General features: G+C 33.2%; 1 protein-coding gene across 3 annotated transcripts in view; it reads right to left on the bottom strand.

Annotated features, from left to right (window-relative positions):
• ATF7IP (activating transcription factor 7 interacting protein) overlaps positions 1-22,430 on the bottom strand; it is a 95,214-nt gene that overhangs the window by 44,459 nt on the left and 28,325 nt on the right. For 2 of the 3 annotated variants that reach the window (XM_074357242.1, XM_010946460.3), the window contains one exon: positions 3,269-4,797. In XM_074357242.1, coding sequence (XP_074213343.1) covers positions 3,269-4,790 — 1,522 coding nt within the window. In that variant the 5' untranslated portion in view covers positions 4,791-4,797. Of the gene's footprint in view, positions 1-3,268; positions 4,798-10,568; positions 10,640-22,430 lie in introns of those variants that run through there. The other variant, XM_010946459.3, reaches the window with a different exon arrangement.

The raw sequence follows: 22,430 nt of genomic DNA, 5'->3' as shown, positions 1-22,430 counted from the left end.
CTTATAGACTGCACACTCATTACAAAGCATTTTTTCCTATATATACTTTTCCAAGTATTCCTGCCTTTAATACTGAGGGTGGTGACTCCTGTAGTTTCCTAGTTCCCAGAGTTTCCAGAAACGGAGTAATCAAGTTGCTTAAGATGAAGGTTTACTTAGTCTTTATTTAGCAAATTGTCATACCTCCCAAAGAACAAAATTAGCCCTGGATCCAATTAGGGTAACTTCAAGCCAGATTATTCAGAACATAGCAGAGCAATTTGGCCTGCTTTGGTCTGCCTCCTTTATGCATGTTAGCTCCCTCTCCTCCGACAGATATGTCAAGCTTAGCTTGCAATTCCTTCATTTAACTCAAAACACTCTTTCCACCCAATTCCCATTTTCCAAATACGGTTAGAAGACATGACTGGATTCTCAACATTTAAAACACTCATTGAGGGCTTAAAATAGACAAATAGAATTAAAATTTATGCTCGAGTTTCATTTAATAAAGAACTTGGGATTTAAACAATGGTATTAACAGAGTCCACAGAAAGGAAAAAGGCCCTGTATTTCTTTAATTTTTTTTCTTCACCAAGCCTCTAGAGACTCTAAGTGAACCTCTGTCAACTCAGAATAATAATCAAAAGCCCGTGTACACAGACAGGTTTACATATAATTTCAAGTAGTTTCTGGGTCTCCTGAAACTCATCCAAATACTCATGTTAAGACTTTTTCAGAATCTGTCTTCCATGGTTTCTGCTATAATTGCTCCCATCTTGAGTACAGCCTCATTGTAAGTTGGCACTCTTGAACATACAGTTCTATCTGTGGTATTCTCTCCTTTCAACCACACTAGACAGTAAGCTCCCTAAGAGGAGGCACCAAATCTTATAATTTTGGTAACCCTAACAACTTTGGGAAAGAGCTGAGACAAAGATGTTTAATAGCTTTCTGATGACTGTTATCGTTAATAAAATTCCATTAAATGAAGATGGAAAAAGTGTGTTGTAGAGGATTAGAAGACAGAATTTACATTAGGGGTTAATTTCCCATGTTCAGAATTATACTGAATAGAAATTTTCTTGAATTCACAGAAAATATGACAAAACTAATGCCCTGCATCAGGGGTTGGCAAATATTTTCTGTAAATGGCCAAAACATAAGTATTTTCAATCTTGTGGGCCCTATGGTTTCTGACACAACTACTCAATTATGTCCTTATGGTACAAACTAATGATAAATAATATGTAATATGTAAACAAATGGGTGTGGCTATGTTCCAATAAAACTTTATTGACAAAAACAGACAGGGCCTATAGGTCATAGTCTGCCAATTCCTTGCCTTAGATTAATGACTCTATGAGCTTACTTAAAACAAAAAATTCTTATAGACTAATTAAGACAATATATCCATTAGAAAAATGGGCAAAGAAAATGAACAAGCAACTTACAGATAAGGAAATATAAATGGCCAATATAAAGATAAGATTCTCAGCTTCACAAGACATATCAGAAAAATGTGGCATTACTGGTATTGTGCCTTTTTCAGAAAAATTTTAAAATCTTTATTTAACTAATACAAATTTCCAAATAACATCTTCCAGAGTAAGTTTTGTGCTCCCTTTTAAAGCAAAACTTGGGGAAAAAGTTTTATTTTAGGGTCTCCAATTCTTCTCCTCCCATTCTCTCTGACAATCAATCTCAATTAAGCTTTCAACTCCACTGCCCCTTGTGAAGGTCACAAATGCTCTCTGGGTCATTAAATATTTCTCTTCCCTCTTACTTGAACAAACAGCAGCATCTCATAAACAGAGTTGACTCACCCTCTTCCTCCTCTAAACATTCTTTACTTGACTTCTAAAACAACAAAATTTCCTACTTTTTCTTCCTACCTGAAAACCTTTCTTTGGTCTCCTTTGCTGGTTCTTCCTCATCTCCCCAGCCTCTAAACACTGGACTGCCAAGACCTCAGTTCTTGGATCTCCTCTCCCTCATTTATACTCACTGAGGTGATTTCATCTTGTCACTCAACTTCAACTAATGTCTAAATGGAATCCATTCCTTATTTTTTCTAGACAGAATCCTCAGGGCAAGTAATAAATTTTATCTTTAAATCCCCAAGCCAAGAAGAGCCTGGCATTTATATATACACAGGTTTAATGAATGAATGAACACTCTTTGAAAATGAAGTCATCTTTTAATAAGAAAAAGTTTCTACCTCCAAAAGTGAGTGTGATATACTGAGGTGGAAAATCCTCTGTTGTCTTGCAGGCCTGCCTTTTTTTTTTTTTTTTTTTTTTTCCTTTAAACAAACTGAAAACCAGATGCGTTCCTTGTTACAAGGTCACTCCTCTAGCAGGGATCTAAGGTTAAGAGAACATGATACAGTGGGAACAAAAGGTATTCATGCCAGTCTGAAAGGAACCAAGAAAGTTTCACATAGGAATGATGTTTGAGTTTGACCATGAAAGCAAAGTAGGATTTTTCTCATTGTCTTTTTTTTTCTAGGAATAATAAAAGAGATTGGAAAGACAGGCATTAACCAAATAATAAGTTTATATACATTTTATATAAGGAGTTTGAAACTACCCTAAAAGTAATAGGGATCTAATGAAAGAAAGGAATACAACCAAATAAAAGAGATTTAAGTTATAGAGTGATTATTCAGAAAATGAGGGGAGTAGGTTGGGTAGAAGTAAGAGGGCTGAGGAAGCAAACGGATGAATTTTTTATCAAACAGATAATCAGGCCTCCAGGTTTTGGGCTTCTAGCTATGGTGGTATCATTCCCTGGGCAAAAAATATTAAAAGAATCAGATTTCAACTGGAAAATTAAAATTAATTCTAAAATGGGATTTGTTACACTTCAAGCAAATAAATTAAACCAGTGGACTTGTAGATTCAAGTATTAGTTATCTGTTTGCTCAGTGACAGAAAGAACAATTGCTAGAATTTTGATCAATTATGTACTGGAAATTGTCGTATCATAGTGTTATGTTGGTCCATCTTACTTCTAGTCCTAGTTTACAAGCCCCTTAAGGGTAAGTGCCATATTTTCTACTTATTTTGTTTCCCTTTTCAGCACTTCACACAATGCTGCTCTCAGATGGGTCTTTGTAATTCTGAATTCTGTGACGTTAAAAGAATCTATGACGTTAAGAGATTATTTTAGTCACTATCATTCTTAACTTTCTCTGCAACTAAGAGGAATTTAAAACTTTATGAGAATGTTTTACTAAACAGTTTATTAAAGCTAATCAAAATCTTTAAAATTTAAATATGCTAACCTGGAGAACATGTCTCATTTTGTGAGATAACTTCAGATTCATCCTTTTCCCCCGAAATATCTTCTTCATCAGAGAGGACCAAAAAGGCTTCTTTTGGCAAACTCTCACTACTTTCTTGTTTAGATGGTGAACCAAAAGAACCTTCCATCTTTTCTTCCAAATCTGGATTTGTCTCATCAATTGGAAGAAGAGAAGCTTTAGAAAAGCAAGTAAGTTCATCTTCAGCAGGTGCAAGCTTTTCCAAAATGGGAATGATTTCATCTGTCTCCATAGAATCTGTATTCTCTAAGATATCCTCATTTTTGTCATCTTTTATAACATTTTCACTAACAGTTTCTGCAAGGTCTGCAGAATTTTCTTCATTCTTTTCACTTTGGTCAATCTCCATACTGCTAGATATAGCCTCCTCTCCAAGAGCAGATTCTGTGATAGCATCTTCTTCTACTTTCTTTTCAGGAGATAAATCAGAACAAATAATTGTATCATCTGTTTCCAGAGCTGCTTCATCAGCATCAATATTACTATCAGCTTTATTTTTCTCATCAAATGAGAAAATTTGATCTAACTTTTCATCATCCCCATTTTTTTCAAGCAAATCACCTTTATCGCTACTAGGCTCTGTATTGTCAGCTTCAGGAACTGGTTCACAGACTGGTACAGAACTTGGTTCAAATGTGGAATCAAAGGCTGATTCAGAAGTTGGTTCATCAGAAGTTGGTTCATCAGAGGCTGGATCTCCAGAGGCTGAATCACCAGAAGCTAGATCACCAGACGCAAGATCACGCGAGGCTGGATCACCTGAGGCCAGATCACCAGAGGCCAGATCACTGGAGGTCGGACCATCAGAGGCTGAATCACTGGAGATCAGTTCAGTGGAGACCGATTCACCAGGGACTGGTTCACTGGAGATCAGGTCATCAGAGACCTGCTCACTGGAGACCAGTTCACTGGAGACCATTTCACTGGAGACCAGTTCATCAGAGGCAAGATCCCCAGAGATGGGATAAACAGAGGTGGGATCACCAGAGGTGGGATCACCAGAGGTTAATGCTTCAGAGGCCAGATCTCTAGAGGCAGAGTCTTCAGAGGTCAGACCTCCAACAGCCAGATCACCAGAAGCTGTCTCACCAGAAGATGGTTCAGTAGTCAGTTTAGAGGTTAGTTCAGGAGTTACATTATTGGGAGACAAAGGTTCACACTTTAACTCATCATCCTGCTTGTTTTTTACATGAATATTTAAGGTACATGGTGTTTCTGTCCATTCTGATTTACTTTTTTCAGAGTCAAAACAAAGTTCTTCAATGCCATTCACCTCTTCCTTGTCATTAACATAATCCATGTTTTCCAAAGGTGAAGTTGGGTCCAAATCTCCATTTTCATGGTTACCATTTAACAGCTTGACATCAGTTTTCAACAGTTCTTCTTTGACCTTGTACACTGCTTCAAGTTGTTGACGATCACTCACTCTCATTGTTTTTCGAGCCTTAAAGACTTTTCTCTGAGGTTCTTCTATACCATCCATGTTGAATCTTTAAAAAGAGAAAGAGAAAGATAGAGTTTAATAGTTGAAACCAAAGCCACCTAATTATAGACTTAACTGCAAATTGATCTCATAAGCAAGCAGCACTTTATATAATTTTAAAATAATGATATATAGGAAGCACAATAAGCCTTGCTGTGTATTAATTTTCATAGTTATTGGATTTATATAATATAAAATTGATAATAGGTACAGTTCACAGAAGATCAACTAATATGCAGTATTATGAAAAAGTGACTAATTTCTAGTTTTCATTCTCAGTAAGCTAATGAATTCACAGTCTGGAGGAGACAGATAAGCATTAAAAGAGTACATAAAGTAAAAAAGTAGTTGTCAAAGGAAAAATAAAAGTACAAGAGAATGAAACCAGTAGGGGAATCAGAAAAAGGTAGAGGTAAGAGGGGAAAAGAAGGGAGGATTAAGGAACATAAAGAAAGATTACATTTGCAACCAGGGATCTATCAAAAAAGTGAGAAGACAACTCACAATAAAAGGAAAAACAGTTGACCCTTGAACAACAGAGGTTTGAAGTTCACGAGTCCACTTAAACTTGGAATTTTTCAATAAATACATACTACAAGACTACATGATCCACAACTGGTTGAACCTGTGGATACAGAGGGCCAACTGTAAAGTTACACAAGGGTTTTCAACTGTGCAGAGTCGGCACTCCTAACCCTCACACTTTCCAAGGGTCAACTGTATTTGCAAATGTATGATTTTATATCATGTATAAAGTATCTGATAAGAGATCTGCATCTAAAAAATACATAATATTGCAACAACTGAAAAATAACAACAAAAAAAAACCCCAATTTAAAAGTAGGCAAAGGACTTGACTAGACATCTTTCTCTGAAAGATATACAAATTGCCAACAGCCAGTAAGCAATAAACATGACAAGATGCTCAACATCATTAGTCATCAGAGAAATACAAATCAAAACCACAATGAGAGAACACCTTCCACATACCAGGATGGCTATATCAAAGAATATAATGAATGTTAGCAAGAATGTGGACAAATTAAAACCCTCATACAATGGCATACATTGTAAAATGGTGCAGCTCCTTTGGAAAAACTGGCAGTTTCTCAATATGCTAAACCTTAATCATTAATTTTCAATCTTTTCCCTTTTTTAAATTTATGCATGTGAAGCTATAAATTTCCCTCTAAGCACTGCTTTAGCTGCATCTCACATTTTAAAGTGTCATTGTTTTTCTGTTAAAATATTTTCTAATTTCCATTGTGATTTCTTCTTTCATCTATGAGTTATTTAAAAGTATGTTTCTTAAAAGGTAATACATTATGACCACGTGAGCTCATTACAAAAATGCAAGATTGATTTCATATTAAAAAATCAAGTAATGTAGATTATGAATGAGTCATGAAGCATCATAGCTTTATTTTAGGCCCAACCAAGGTGTCTACTTGATAAAAATATATTAGATCCCTAAGCTCCAATTCCTTAGAATGTGACCTTACCTGGATGGGATCTTTGCAGAAATAATCAAGTTAAAATAAGGTCATTAAGGTGGGCCCTAATTCTGTATGATTACTGTCCTTATAAAAAGGAGGAAATACAGACACAGACACACATATGGGAGAACACTCTGTGAAAACTGGAGTTAGTCAGCCACAAGCCACAGCTAGGAGAGGTGTGGAACAGATCCTTCCCTTTCCTTCAGTGGGAGCATGGCCCAGTCAACATCTTGATTTCAGACTTCTAACCTCCAGAAATGTAAGACAACACATTTCTGTTATTTAAGAAAAAAAATTTTCCATAAATGTGATTTATCACATAAACAGAACAGAAGGTGAAGATATAAACAAAAGATCATCTCAACAGACAGAATTTTCATTTGTTTGACAAATTTCAACAATGACATAATTAAAACCCTCAGAAACCTAAGAACAGAAGGAAACAACTCAAACCTAATGAAGGTCATCTACAAAGAAAACTGCAGATATCATACTTAATAGTAAAATACGATCAGAACTAAGACAAGGATGCTCTCAATCACAGTTTCTGTGTTAACACCTGGCCAGTGCAGTAAGGCAAACAAAAGATTTGGTCTTGAAGAAAGACAATGTTGCAAGTCTACAGTGGAATAAAATAAATGTCCTTTAAGTACTTAGATATACAGGGATCAAGAATATTGCTTTTATGTTGGATATTCACTTAACATCACCATTACCAGTAGGTATGACTTTAGGATACACTCGCTTTGGTTGGAGAAGGGAAAAAAGTAGCCTCTTCAGTCTGGGAACTCATGTGAGGCTCAAAGCTAGGCCTCAGTGTCATCATAAACTGATCTGATACTTATAGCTAAGCCATGTTAGACATAAAATGACCTCAACATTCAAATTAGACAAGGTCAGTATGCAACCCAGCTACCCCTAAAATACTAAACATCTCCTTCTCTGACTAAATGAGTGATGGCTACTTTTTTTTTTTTTATTAATTGCAGTTTCATCCTCACGGTAGCTTGTCTGCCCTATAGATAACAGTCATTGACATACCCAAGTATAGAATTGGCCCTGCTTTCAGACAGCACCTAATCCAGAGGCTCTACTTCCTCAAACCCTCCCCCCAAACCCAATCTATACCATAACTAAATTCTTTATCAGTTTTTTTCCTACCATTCTCTTACTGATATGCCTCACAGTTTCCCCATGGTGAGCATTCTTCCTCACTGTAACAAATAAAACCAACTTGTTCGATTATAGGTGTATTCCTGGTGTTCCATTGTTCCTGTGACCAAAGGCATAGAATAATGACTAAGCCTATTTGTTGGGGGCCAATACTTAAGAATCAACCATTCTGTCACAGTATTTCTAGACTGTGGTACAAAATCTGCATTCATTCTCTAACTTTAAGCCAATTACTTACATTAGTCTCCCTAGACTTTTTAAATTACATTATCGAACTGAGTAAAACTAGTTACAAAAATTACCTTAAAATTGAGCAGACACATCAATGCAAAATTATCTTAGGCACCATCTTAAGGATTATTAAGTGCAGTTCAAAATGTAACCTTCAAAATTTTTCTCACTTTACTATTCATTCTAAACTCATACTAACTGAAAAATTTTCTGCAAAGAAGATACAATGCAAATTTTGTAGTCACTTTTCCTTGTTGACTCCAAACATACAAAATAATTAATGCATAGTACAAGTATGGTTACCTTTTAAATATTTTCAAATACTAAAGTGAAATTCTTTTGGTCTTTGACCTCATAATAGCCATATTTCTCAGCTATTATATGCATAACTGGTAGTTATTACCAGTTGCAATAAAAGCAACCTCTAAAAAAGTATATTTTCATAATTTCATAACTCCATTAAGAACACAAGTTCTGCAAACAAACATGGATTTGAATTATAGCTCTCCCATGTACTTATTATGTGACACAGAACAAGTTAACTAACATTTCAATGTTTAGTTTCAGTTACCTTAAGAAGGAAATATTAGTACCACAGAGGTTGTAGTCATGATTAAATAAGATTCTATATATTAAGCACTGAGAAAGTAGTTAACAACCAATAAATGTTATCACTATAATTGTCTGTGTATTCAGAATGTTTTTAGGCATAAACTAGAGAATCTGGAACAAATTTCTCATATATTTTTGGTATTTTGTATATGAATTAGAAAATCCAACATGCAAACATCATGTTTAATGTTAACTGCCACTGCCAAGCAACATTTAATAAAAATAAATTCAATCCAAACAGGCCAGTTTTATCAACAAAATTGTCATTCAATTCAGTAAAATGAAGGACTATCTATACAAAGAATTACAGAATAACTACCACCTATACCCACAAGGGCGCACACTACAGCCGTTTACTAGATCTTTTATGAGTTCCAAGTATAATGAAAAACAGACAAAGCAATAAAGCAGCATCATAAAAAACCAGTTCAAACTAGTTCATCCGTATCTACGCAAACCAATCAGCAGTAAGTTTTTAAAAACCTATTTTGCATAAGCAATGTATATTTAACAAAGACTCACATTAGAGAAGGGTGTGTTACCTACAAACACATCTCCATGACTGTATTACTGAAACAAAACATTTCCAAAGATCATTTTAAATACCATCATCTGGAACTGAGATGCCATTCACAAAACTATTCTACAAAAGAAATACTACTTTTCTAGGTGGCAATACTACAATCATGAAGCTCTCACATGACTAATTTACTTTCACAGGAAAAAGCATTTATATTTTACAGCAGAAAATGTCTGCTATATCTAGAAGTAAATGTACAAAATGTGATGAACTACTTTCTCCTGAAAATTTTTCACAAGGACGATAGTAAGAAAAAAAATGTTTTAAAATCCTTACTCTATATATTCAGATTCAAGAACTACTGGGAAATATCATAACTTAAAAAAAAAAAAAAAACTCTTTTCTACATCATTAAGGGTTTTACCTTTACCAAAGAAATTTAAATTTAAATAACCAAGAAGGGTGTGTTACCTGCAAATAATTCTCTATGGCTTGGAATTTTTTTTCAAATTTTGGGTAAATTATTTTTAAGGAAAGCCCAATGAGCCTCTTCTTAAGTGAAAACATGATTTTCTTCTCTGTTTCATCCCCCGCCACCCACTCCTTTCACTCTTCTTTCTAGCAAAGAGATCATAGCTATAAAACAACAAAGGGAAGTATTACCAAAAACTGTAATGTCAGCCTACAATCTGCCTGCTCAAAAAGCTCAAGAATTTAAGTGGCTGTTTTAAGAGCTGCTCACAAACTCAGCCAATCAGTAGCCACAATTCTGATTCCTGCCCAGCAACAGGAGACAGACAATAAGGTCAGAGAAACATAGTTAAAACCTGGATCTGCAAAACTTCAGTGAGGTTCTTTGTCTGATATAAGTAATCTAGAACATAATTGCATAAAATTCTAAATACATAATATGCATTAAATACATCACATAAAAAATAAGATCTTTATATGCTTATTTACATAAATAATATAAATTACACCTTTCATGCTATTTTAACTTATCTTTTTTTAAGTTACCATAAATGTTTCCAGAAATATAAATCAATTCCCTATCTGGGGAATGAGTCAAACATGGCAGTATATAACAAGAATATACTTTTCTACACAATGGGTCATAATCTGCAAAATTCAAATGTAAATTTCTTTTTAGGATTCCATAGTCCTTAACATTTATAAAACATTTATACTAAAAATCCAGCAAAACCTTAAATTCAAATAACTAACAAGACTATTTTCATACCCTCCAAGTCTATTTGTTATAGATTGCCAATTTCAAAAATTAATTGTATTCTGGACCCAAAGGTTTACTACAGATGATTATAAAGTGTTTTGTTGTCTACTACACTGAACTGACTTAGAACTGATTCACCTATCAAAATTGAAGTGTGATACTTGATAACTATATTGTGTTGTAGATATAATTACTACATTCTTTTCTCCTTAACTGCCCTTGGCAGCAGATTACAAAAAGGTAGAGTTCTTTCCTTTTGAAGAAATAAAGCAAATGTGTAGATTACACAATAAATATTCATGGAATCTGAAGGAAAATTTTTCTTATATTACATTATTTTACAATCCTTCAAACGTAAAATTATAAAATAAAAATAGGAAATCTGTCACCAGAATGTATTTTTCTGAAATTCACTACCTATCAGATTTTCTTAGTAATAAATAAGTTTTAAAAATAAACCTCATTTTTATCTCCTTCAATTACAGATGAACCTTGTAATTTTTCAAACATACCCAAGAGGGAGCTTGCTGCAGCCATACTCTTAGTTTATATAATCTCCCCATAGGAAAAATAAATCAGCAGCTGCTTCAATGCTTCAGTCCTGTGAGAGAACTGAAATTCACTGTCTGATTGGCTCAAAGCCGTAGTTGCCTAAAACCAATCAGCCATCAGTGTTACGAACCTTGCCCGGCAACAAGGGAAGCAGATGAGGGCAAGTACGCTACCAAGAATCTAAAGGGTGTGCAATTAAAGGTGAACAATGAAACTGATACATGTTCATAATATACCCCAGATTCTTTGTTTCAGTAACAGGTCTATGGCAAGGTTTTTCTGATTAAATAAACAAGGATCTAAACTACTGCTTTCCAAGAGCTGCCTTAACTAACAAAACAATAGGAAGTAACAGGATTATTGGGTCAAAACACATACACACAAACACACACACACAAACACACTGTATTAATTCAAAGTATGGATTCTTAATGAAATACACTTAAAAATAAAACTTTAGCAAAAGCTTGCTAAATGTTAAAAAAGCCATTTAAGTGGATTTGACACTCGTATCTTTGACATAGGTACTCCAATTAAATTTATGCTGTTAACTAACATTAGTATAACATTATTCTAAACAATAGGATGCTGAAAATAATTTTTATTCAAATTTGAGTTTTTGTTAAATGGCTTAAATAAATGTTAGTCTATAGGCCTGACTAATAATATGGTCTACTCTTAAATAATCACTTTTAACACTGAGGATTCCTAGCCTCTTTAGAAATGAAACTCTGCTGCTGAATTATTTTAAAAAACTCCATTCTTAGTTGAGAATTGTGTGATTTTACTTTGCACTCCTAAATTTTACTTGAGAATTCTGCAACAGTCCTGGAAACAAAATATTAGTGTGCTGCACAGTAAATGTTAATCTGTATACTGTTCACTGCCCATTAAGGAAGACTGGTGGAACTGCTAATGCAATGATTCATCCTCTTGATACTTACCTGCTCAAATGTAGTATAAAGATTTTCTAAATTTTTACCTTAAATATGGATATCTTGTCATCTCTGTCAATAATTATTTTTCTAAAACTTTAGTAAAACATAATCACTACTTTCACTACTTCTGTTAAAAATCCCACAAAGATTTTCATCTTGTTTCCAGAAGTTGTCTCTCCCAGTCACTACAAAGCACTGGCAATATTTATTTGAGGATCCAGAGCCCCCTGTAGTTCACGATTGTTCAACTTTATTATGGTTCCTTTCTCAATTGCATAGAAACAGTGTCAGCAGCTAGCCTACCACGTTAAAAAAAAAAAAAAATTTGGTGAAATTTGTTCCTTATCTAACACTCACAAATTCAGTAAGGTACTGAGTATTCATAATATTTGACACCTCAATAAATAACCCTTTCTGCCTGTTATCAACCTACTGATAGTAGCTGGGGTATCAAACTGTGTAATGAAATATTCCCTAACTAAATGTTTTAAAATAATCAGCGACAAAGGAAACAGGGAGTTTGCTTTACTAATAGAGTTCCTTGGATAAAACAGTAGCAAATCATGCTCTTGAAATTTTGGTTATGTACATCAAACCAGAATGGTCACTACAGTCTAACTTGTTGCATTCACTGCTATTTTTGAGAAATTCTAGGGTAGTATATATGAAAAAATGCAAGATACCTTAAAATCACTTTTCCAAGTATATTTGGAGATCATTCTGTTATATAAGCAAAGTCAAATTAGTTGACCCGATCCAACAAATGCAATTTTAGAATACATTTAATCAAACTACACCCCCTTAGAAAATTACCCACTAGCTTATCTCACTCACCAAACTTCACCACCACCTAAGCAGCAATGAGTAAAGTTACAAAAGGCCATTTATTTTATTTCCTCAGGAACTCTTAAGAAACCACTTATCTAAAATGTTTCACACTTTACTTGGATGAATTAAAACATCCAGAATGATTTAGGAGAAGTTGAAAGATGTAAATCCTTCAAATGCCAGGGAATAATAGTTCTTACTCTTCTTATTGACCCAACCTAAGGAGAAAGTGGTGGGCTTACTTTCTTATCAGTCAGCTTTCACTAGGTAATAATGCAGTAAGAAAAAATTTATTAGTTATTAAGTAACATTCTTCTTCATTCGCAGTCACAGGCTGAAGGAGGAGCAACCACTCCCCAGCAGGTCTTGTGGCAGAGAGAAACGACCACAACGACAGAACCACACAATATACAATGGTTTTTAAAACTTTTTCTTAGACATTGTATATACTGCTTTTACTCACAGTCCATTGGCTAAGCCAGGTTAGACAGCAAGAGGATAGAGAAGTAAAAAGCTCTCATGGGGAAACATTTCGTGTCATGTGGCAAAAGGCTGGGATATATACTCTTCTTACCAGAAGAATAATGGTGAAATATATAATCTACCACCTTAAAAACACAGTTATAAGAGCTTAGCTTAACAAAGATTTCTAAACTAACAAAACTGGATCTACTCCATGTTCTAACATTAGTATAATAGTTGTCATTGGATAAATCATCTAAACTCTCTAGATTTCAGGCTGCTCAACTATAAAACTAGAGAGGTTAGGCCAGATGCCTGCTAAGTTCAATTCTAACTCACACAATGGGAGGAAATATTTGCAAATAATGTACCTAATAAGAGACTTGTATCTAACAGAATATATAAAAACTGTTATGACTCAATAATAAGAAAACAACCCAATTTTTAAATGAATAAAGAACTTAGATATTACTCCTAAAATAAACCAATAAGTAATACATGAAAAGATGCTCAACATCATTGTCATCAGAGAAATGCAAATCAAAATGACAATGAAGTAACACTTCAAACACACCAGGATGGCTATGGTCAAAAAGAAAATAACAAGTGTTAGCAAAAGATGTAGAGAAATCGGAATCCTCATACAATGCTGGTAGGATTGTAAAATGGAGCAGAGACTTCGGAAAACAGTCTGGTAGTTCTTCAACACCATACTGCCATAAAACCTAGAAATTCCATTCCTAGATAAAGATACCCAAAAGAAATAAAAACATGTCCATGCAAACACATGTATACAAATGCACACAGAAGCACTACTCACAATAACCAAAAAGTATCTCTTCATAATAGCCACAATAACTGAGATGTCCAGCAACTGATAAATAAAATGTGGTATATCCATTTAAGTGGAATATTATTTGCCCACAAAAAGGAATGAAGTACTTATAAATGTTACATCATGGATGAACCTTGAAAACATGCTAAGTGATAGAAGTCCATCAAAAAGCCACATATTGAATTCCATTCATTAGAAGTATCCAGAAAAGGCAAATCTATAAAGACAGAAAGCAGATTAGTGGTTGCCTAGGGTTGAGGGGTTGGGGAATAAATAAGGAGTGGGTGCTAAGGGGTGCAAGAATTCTTTATGTAATGTAATAAAAACTTTCTAAAATTAATTGTGGTGATGGCTGCAAAACTGTGAATATTTTAAAAACCACTGAATTATATAAGCAGGTAAACTGTATGTTATGTGAATTATATCTTAATAAACCTGTTATTTAAAAAAAAAAATAGCAGAACCAGAGTTGAATACTTTTTCATTTGTTTTTAACCTAACCTCCCTTTACTGGGTCACACTTTCAACATGAACAAAACTATACCAAGAGAACTGAGTATTGGTTCCTACTTTAGAGAATTTACATTTCTAGGCCAACAAGTATACCTGTAATTATACTAGTGATAAAAGGCAATATACACTAAAATAACAGCAACCTTGTTCTCCATGTGTTCATCTTAGATAAGCCCATTAGCCTTTTTCCCTGTCCTAAATGGGACATAATTCTATAGCATGCTTATCTCACAGGATGGTAGTAATGGGCATGAGATACTCATATAAAATCAAAGAACAAAACAAATTTTATTGACAAAAAACAGTACTAAACATGTTGCAAATGAACACTCCATGTACATACATAAATTAAGTCTTGTACATATGGAAAATGCAATTAACTATCTTTACCAAAAGGACCAGGAAGTCTTCACTGAAACAGGAGCATTCTCTTTTATTATAACCAAAAGGTCTTACATGTAATTAATGATAAACATGTTTTTAAATGAGGTATATTTACTGAACTTTCTGGAGTTACATAAGGCCTTGTCATATTTTATCGCTACTGTCTTTATTCAGTGTGATGTGTCTTGCCATCATTTACTGCTTTTGCCAGTACCCTACATGTATCTTTCTAGAAATAATTATTAGGGGAAGTGGTTGGGAGATGGGAGAAACAGGTGAAAGGGATCAAGAGATAGAAACTATCAGCTGATAAAATAAATAAGTCACGGGGAAGTAATGTCTCAGCACAGAGAATATAATCAATAATCTTGTAATAATTTGTATGGTACATAAACTACAATAATATTGAATCTTATGTTTTATACCTGAAACAAATAAAATTGTAAGTTAAATATACTTTAATTAAAAAAAAGAAATGATTATTAAAAGTGGACTGTAATACGTATATTTCTGTATGTTTAGCAAAATACTTTGGCATGTCTCATCATATATCTAGTATAAGATTAATGCATTTTAAGTGGTCATGCTTTGTTGTCAGAAAACATCTCAGAATATGCTGGTATCATTATGATATGCTTCAGAAGTCATTTAACAAAAGAAGAAAACATAAAATAAGTATCCTGGAATAGTATTAATGAGCTACATAGTGTCTGGCATATAGGAGACAGCAAATATTGGCTAAAAGAATGATGGGCTATAAACATACAACTAACATGTAAAATAATTCTTAAGTGAAAAAAACTAAATTATTCTTTTAGAAGCAAAGGTAGTAATCTAGAATATTTTTGACAGAATTGTAAACTAATATGCTGGTATGTTTACACACAGCAGGTTTAAATACAGAGGCCAACCTTTCTTTGAGGAATCAGTATACTTATTTCCTAACAAAAAGTAACATATATCCACTTACACATAATGCTGCCTCTGACAGCATGCATACATAGCACCATTAAAATTAATCAAATCTGACAAGAGAGGCATTTTTCAAGGCTTACAAAGCTTATTTAGATAGTTTGATTTCACATTTCAAAAAATGAAATACCATTTTGAAAGAAATCTAATTTTGCTTATTACTACACAAAGATGAAAATCCTCTTTAAAACAATAAACATATCCCAAAGGGAAACCCCTGCAGCCATCTTATCAGTTCTCTCACTGTAACAGAAACTGAAATACAATTTGCATAGTCACTGTGGTTGGATAAAGAAAGCAGGTTCATGTAACCAATCAGAAAGCTAGAAATTGGGCAACCATAAGAGGAGAAATTTTTAATCTGCTTGGCAACAGCCTAAAAATAGAAACAATATGCTAGTATGAATCCCAGAATAGATGTGAATATAAGAGCAAAACAACCAGCAAAAACACTTTGTTTTCTTGGGGAAAAAGATGTGCCTTGCATTTCATTATCCAAAATATTAATTTGGAACATTTTTTTTTTACTAAGTGGCAACTAAAGAAAAATGAATGCTAAGCTAAATAAATGGTCCTCTTTCAAGTTACATGCCATTGTCCTTGTTATTTTACTTATATATGTATATATGCACATATATTTTTAAGTGCTCTTTTCTCAGGAGAAAAATTAATCACTTTAATCATGGTTCTAATATCTCTAAATCTTTAAATCGCTCAAAATCTGAACAGCAACTGCATTTTTTCCCTATCACTTTCCCCCTGCAATCATTTGGGAATCTTAATGGCAAAAGACTGTTAACTGTATACTAAAAATAGAAGGATTAAAATAATTTATCAAAGTAGATTTCTGAATAGATCTCTATTGGGAACTATGCCTTATTTACTTTTGACACAAACTTACAATAGTGTCTTCCACACAGCAGTCATTCAATAACTGTTTTTCTCAATCAAATTAAAATAATTCCTCAGTGAGGGAAACAAACTATATTATTGTTCATGTCAGTAAAAGTTAAACATGTAGATATATATAGCCGGTAAAATGCTGCTATTTTTAAGTTTTTTCTTCCTGCTTATTTTTATTTAAGTATAGTTGATTTACAATGTTGTATTATACTGTAAATACTATGATTTTTGGTTTTTCAATTTTGTCTAAAATGGGATGTTAAAATTGACAACACTTGACTTTTCTTATTTTGCTTTCCAGATAAAAGAATGTATTTCATCATTCTAATTTTCCAACCTAATTATGCTGAGTATGCATATTTCCTTCTACATTACAAATTTACACTGGCAAGATTATAATACCTAAAGATGGCAAACAATGTGCAGTCTAATGTAATGATTACAAAGATTATGGGCTAGTGAGGAATGATCAAATTTTAAGAAATAAAGGAAAGTAAAAAAAAAGAAAAGGAAAATAGTCCTTTTTAATTTCAAGAATTTAAATTGTATCTGCTGAAATGAAATGCTGGTTAGACAGTCAAATTATATTAAAACAAATGCTATTTATCAAAGTTCATGTTCTATGCATTTCTTACATCAAATACTCCATGAATATGTTTTAATGAAGTGGTAAGTTAATTTTAAAATGTTTTCTTTGGTCACAAAATGAATTCATATATTTGATACTAGGAAAGTCAATCATGAAAATTACATGTTAAGGACTTATTTTAATAAAGCTTAGAAACAACATCTTTAAAACATAAAAACACAGAACAGTTTCAAGTAACAAAAAAGCTCCAGTGAAGGATGAAAAAAATCAAATGAACAATCCACTGAGTAATATATCCTTTTCATCTAGATATTTAAGGATACCTGGATTTTAAAGTTAAGTTTAACCAAGTCTTTAAACACATAAATACTATTATTTTAAACATTAGTCTGAATGAAAAGTAACTTGGTTTATTGTCTTATTTATTTTTCTTAATGTTGTATTCATGTGTGACCTGGATATCCAGATATAACTATAACTGTATTCACATCTTTAAGATAACTTAAATCTTACATGTGTATAGATCTTGTTTACTTAACTGAACAAATAAACTATGATCCTCATCACAAAGGAAAGCAGTATGAATTAACCTATGAGTTACAGTTAGTGAGGAAGAATATAACAAATGGGTCAAAATTTGATAGCAAGGCACTGCAAGTAGGAAAAAGTACTTTATAGTTCCATGTATGTAAGTCAGGTATCACTTTAGATATACATCTCAGCACTTCATATTTTCTCAGGTATTATTTAAAGCTGTCATAGTACTTTTTAGTTTTACTTACACTGGCCATTTTTATTTCAAGAGAATAGGAAAGGCATGATGTTTGCAGAACAGTATTCAAAGTAGTTAAACATCTTGTCACACACTAACTGGAATTTTAGGGGAATTGAATAATCAATGGTACCTTAGTGTTGAAAATTAGTACAGCAACTAAAATGTTCTGGAGAAGTTTATATAGTCCCAGAAACATCACCATCCCATCCCTCCATTCTTTCCCCCATGTCTGGACCCTCCCCTCCAAGAACCTACAGGATTTTAAAAGCTGAGCCAGATGTTCTGTGGCCTCAGCCTATGTGTACAGAAGTCTAACTTTAATAACAATCATAAGCAAAGGAAGAACCCTAATCTTCCTTCACATCCCAGAGTAAACTTGAATTCTTCTTTGTACCTATAGTTTTTCTCTTCTGTAGCAAACAATATTGCTAGTATGTTATCCCCCTTGTAGGTCTAATTAAAATTATATTTACCACAACTTTTTGAGTTACTCTTATTTACAAATCTATATCTTTCTTCAGTTATAATTTAAGAAAAAAAGTTATGCTTTTGATAACAAGATCTCTCCTGGGAAGACACCTCAGAATGGACCAGCACTCCCCCAGGGAGCAAAAACGGAAAATTACATTCTTATTCTAAAATTTTCTGGCAAACAATGCATGAGAATATAATCTACTTGATTCTGGAATATGTTCCTAAAAAGCATAGCTTCACAGATTTGGGCTGCCAGAAACTATTATTAAAAATTTGTGATGTAGTTAAGAAAATACAGGGCTCCTTTATCCAAAACCAAAAATTACCATTTTGTTTCATCTTTCAGAATCTAAAAAGTATCTGCAGATCTGACCAAAAAAACACTAAACTTTCCTAACCTCTCTCCTCCTAACTATCATAAAAAACGAGCCAATGTTTTCCACCCATTCTATGAACATATTGACTGATCACCACAAGTATACTGAGATCTCATGTTCTTCTGCTTTCATCTAAACCTGTTCATATCAGTTGTGCTTGTTACTGAATTCAGTTATACATTTTTACTTTAAATCACAGAATACCATTAAAGTTTGTGTAAACTGATGAAATATGAGTGCAAAAAAAAGCTGTTAGATCTGCGTCAGTAACAGAAGATGATGCAGAAAAAACACAGATTGGAGAGATCTAACTTAGGCAAATCATTTAACATTTTTAGGTCTTAAGTTTTCCATCTGGAATAAATGGAAAGTAAATTAGAAGACCTGAGAGATCCTTAAAGTTGACTCTTAAATAAAATTTTAATAAATTCCACTCTAAAACAAACCACTTTACTGAGGAATGGTAAAGATAGGTTGGTGTATTCATATATTTATCAAATAAGACAGTAAAGAAACAATGTGATTAAAAGTACAAAAATGTAGCCTAAGATTAAAGTGTTACTGCATGTAGATTTTAATGTAAGTGTGGGAAAGAAATATAGGCAGTATTACACTGTGTGGAAATCTTTCTCCATGAATGACCATAGAAATTAGAAGTACTCTATTTTCCATTAACTGCCATCTCTCCAATATAGACTATTTAATCCTAATAATTAAAAACATGCTTTCAAATGTGTAATTACAAACAAGACCTCTACAAAGCCCTTGCTGTCTTCTTGATAGGGTTAGTACTCCCAATTTCTATGAGCCAGATTTCAGAAAACTGACTCTGCATAAAGAATAACTCAAATTCAAATGGAAAGGGAAAAAAAAGAACATGCCTTTCTTTCTTGTCTCAATTTCAATTGCACTTCTGCTCATAATCCTATTTATAATTCAGTTATATCCACAAGATTTCACAAGTAGTTGCTAAGCAACAGAAACCTGCTGAGTTCAGGGCTACTGGAAATCTGGCTCTTTGCCACATTAAAATACTTAACTGAGCCTAGAGCCTCCAGAATTTTAAAAAAGAAGAAAAGGAAAGAAAAGAAAGAGAAAAAGAAAAAGCCCTAAGAATACAATGATAAATGCAATAAGCCACCAAGTTCTTTTCAGAGTTCACAAATTCAGATCAAAGACCTTATTTTGGTATTTCCAAATATTTATTAAATTTCTCTTCTAAATTCTTTTTATCATCTTTTAAACATTTAAGTAAAGACTTTGAAGCTATTCTACTGGAGAACAGAAGACATGTGATTACCTATGTCACTTTTCATGGCATAACAACTGACTCAATAACATACTGTGCAAAGAATAGCCCTTGGAGAGACTAGAACAGCAGTCTGTGGGAAATGACTGAGACTTCCTATGTCTTTAAGGCCAGGAGAAAAAAAAAACCTACACATTTTCATCCAAGTCCTCTATCGCTGTAGACCGGGTTAACCACTAAATGAAGGGATACATTTTCTATCCCAAACTGCACTAGTTTTCCATTGTAAACACCTCTATCAAAAAGGTAAGCATATCCAGAAGTGTATTAACAACCCAAAGTGGTTTAAAAATTGTCATTTTCAACATAAATTGAAAAGGCATTGAATATGTTCCAACTCATTCACTGATAAAAATGAAAATTATGAACATAAAGACTGCTCCTTTAGCTGATAATGGTTACTGCAAGTCAATAGGAAATTTCATATTTACTAGTAAAACACCATAGGCATCTCCATTAAACGCAAAAACAAAATGCATGATACTATATTCAATATTGTTCTAGAGATCCTGACCAAAGCAGTAAAAGCTCAAACACAGACTCTATAAAGAAGAAAACATTTAATTCAGAATAGCAAATAAAAGGTATCCGGAAACATTAACATATTAAAAAAATGCACAAAGTTATGAAAATATGTGAACTATTAGAACTATGTATAACTCAATCTAGGAAAAAAACATCAATTTCAAATGCACAGAAAGTACTACAAGTACAAACTTTGAGAAACATTTGACAGATAAAAAGCATAGTGATATGGAATTTGTGCCCAGAATAAAAAGGAACATTTATTTCTGCATTAAAAGTACAAAAAATTCAGAAGAAACATAAAAAAAGAAACAAACAGGCAATTCATAAAACAAATATAAGGAAAAATGTTCAACTTCACTAATAATCAGGAAAAGACAAAATAAAGAGAAGAGATATTTTTATACATCAGACTGGCAACTATTTATTGTTAGCAATAATATGCCATAATGAGTAGCATTACACACTGCTGGTAGATTTCATTGTCATAACCATTTTTAGGGGCAAATAAGCATGAACTATGCATCACTTTGACACAGCAAAGACACTTTAAGGTGCCTACCTTAAGATGCACTAGTAATATGTTTAAAAAGGTAATGTATCAGGATACCTACTGCTACACTGTAACAGCAAAAACAAACAAATTTAACATCCATCACTAATAATTAAAAAACTATATTGAATCATCCACACTAAAGAATAAAGAACACTAAGAGAAGTTAAGAAGAATGAGGTACGTCTCTTTTATGGATGTGAATATTAAGTGTACAACAAGCAGCTACAGAACTCACAGTACTTAAGAGTACAAACACCAGAGCCAGACATACCTCTTTGAATACTGGTACTATCAATTCCTTGTTTAGTTACCTGTCCAAGATACTTATCCTCTACTTGCCCCACTATCCTCATCTATGAAACTGAGACTATAATAATGCCTCTCCTCATAAAAACATTAAGAGGATTAAATGAGAATGTATATAGAAAGTTCTTAGAAATATAAGTAGACAATAAATGTTTCCAGTTTTTATGCAATTATGTTTTAAAATGAAAAAATATTATTCTAAATATTTATATACACATATAAGTGATATTTCAAAGTCTGGAAGGATAAATGCCAAACCAGTTTCAGCAGTTCACTTGGGGAGAAGACAACAGAATATAAATGTAGCCTTTCACTTAGACTTGATATCCCGTTTCAATTTTCAAATGAAAACACTTATATGATCTGTATATAACAATCAAGCTCATTCCACTTTCCCCAATCTCTTCCAAGCTAATGCTAAACCAGGGCTGTAGTGACACTTATGAATGTTACCCACACAGATGCTAAACTCCAGAAGAGACAAGGAAGGGAAGCTACCATTCAAAGTACAAATTCCCAGCATATGCCATGAGCAGCAAGTACCACCTCCTCACCCCTCACAATCACTTGGATCAGCACACCCTCAAAGTAAAATAGGAAATCTCAAACACAAAAATGGGTGCAATCAATAAAAAATGGGGTGGGAGTGAGATTATACAAAGGAAAAACAGAAAGCTAAGAGACATAGGTCATATACTCAGAAGCAACAACTTTCACCAAAGAGCTGTTTAAAAAAAAAAAAAAAGAACTGAGAAAAAGGAGAATAAAGTAAGAAAAAAAATTTTTTTCAGATAGTTAGAAAAAAATTTTTTCTATAGAAAAGGCCTACTGATTACCAAAATGGACTAAATTAAAACAAGCCAAAAAAAAAAAAAAAGTTTTTAACACCTAGACATACTGTGTTAAGATTTCAGAAAACCAACATGAGGAAATATTAATAACTTACACAGTAAAACAAAATCATTTTTAATTATAAAGGAGTAAGAATTAAACCGACATCAGACTTGTCATCAGCAATACTGAATGCTAAAATAAATAACAATATCCTCAAACTTCTCAAAGTTCAGGGAAAAAGT

The sequence above is a fragment of the Camelus bactrianus genome, chromosome 34 (assembly GCF_048773025.1).
Source record: "Camelus bactrianus isolate YW-2024 breed Bactrian camel chromosome 34, ASM4877302v1, whole genome shotgun sequence".
NCBI lineage: Eukaryota > Metazoa > Chordata > Mammalia > Artiodactyla > Camelidae > Camelus > Camelus bactrianus.
The sequence above is the reverse complement of the archived record's forward strand: the minus strand, read 5'-3'. Positions and strand labels throughout refer to the sequence as shown.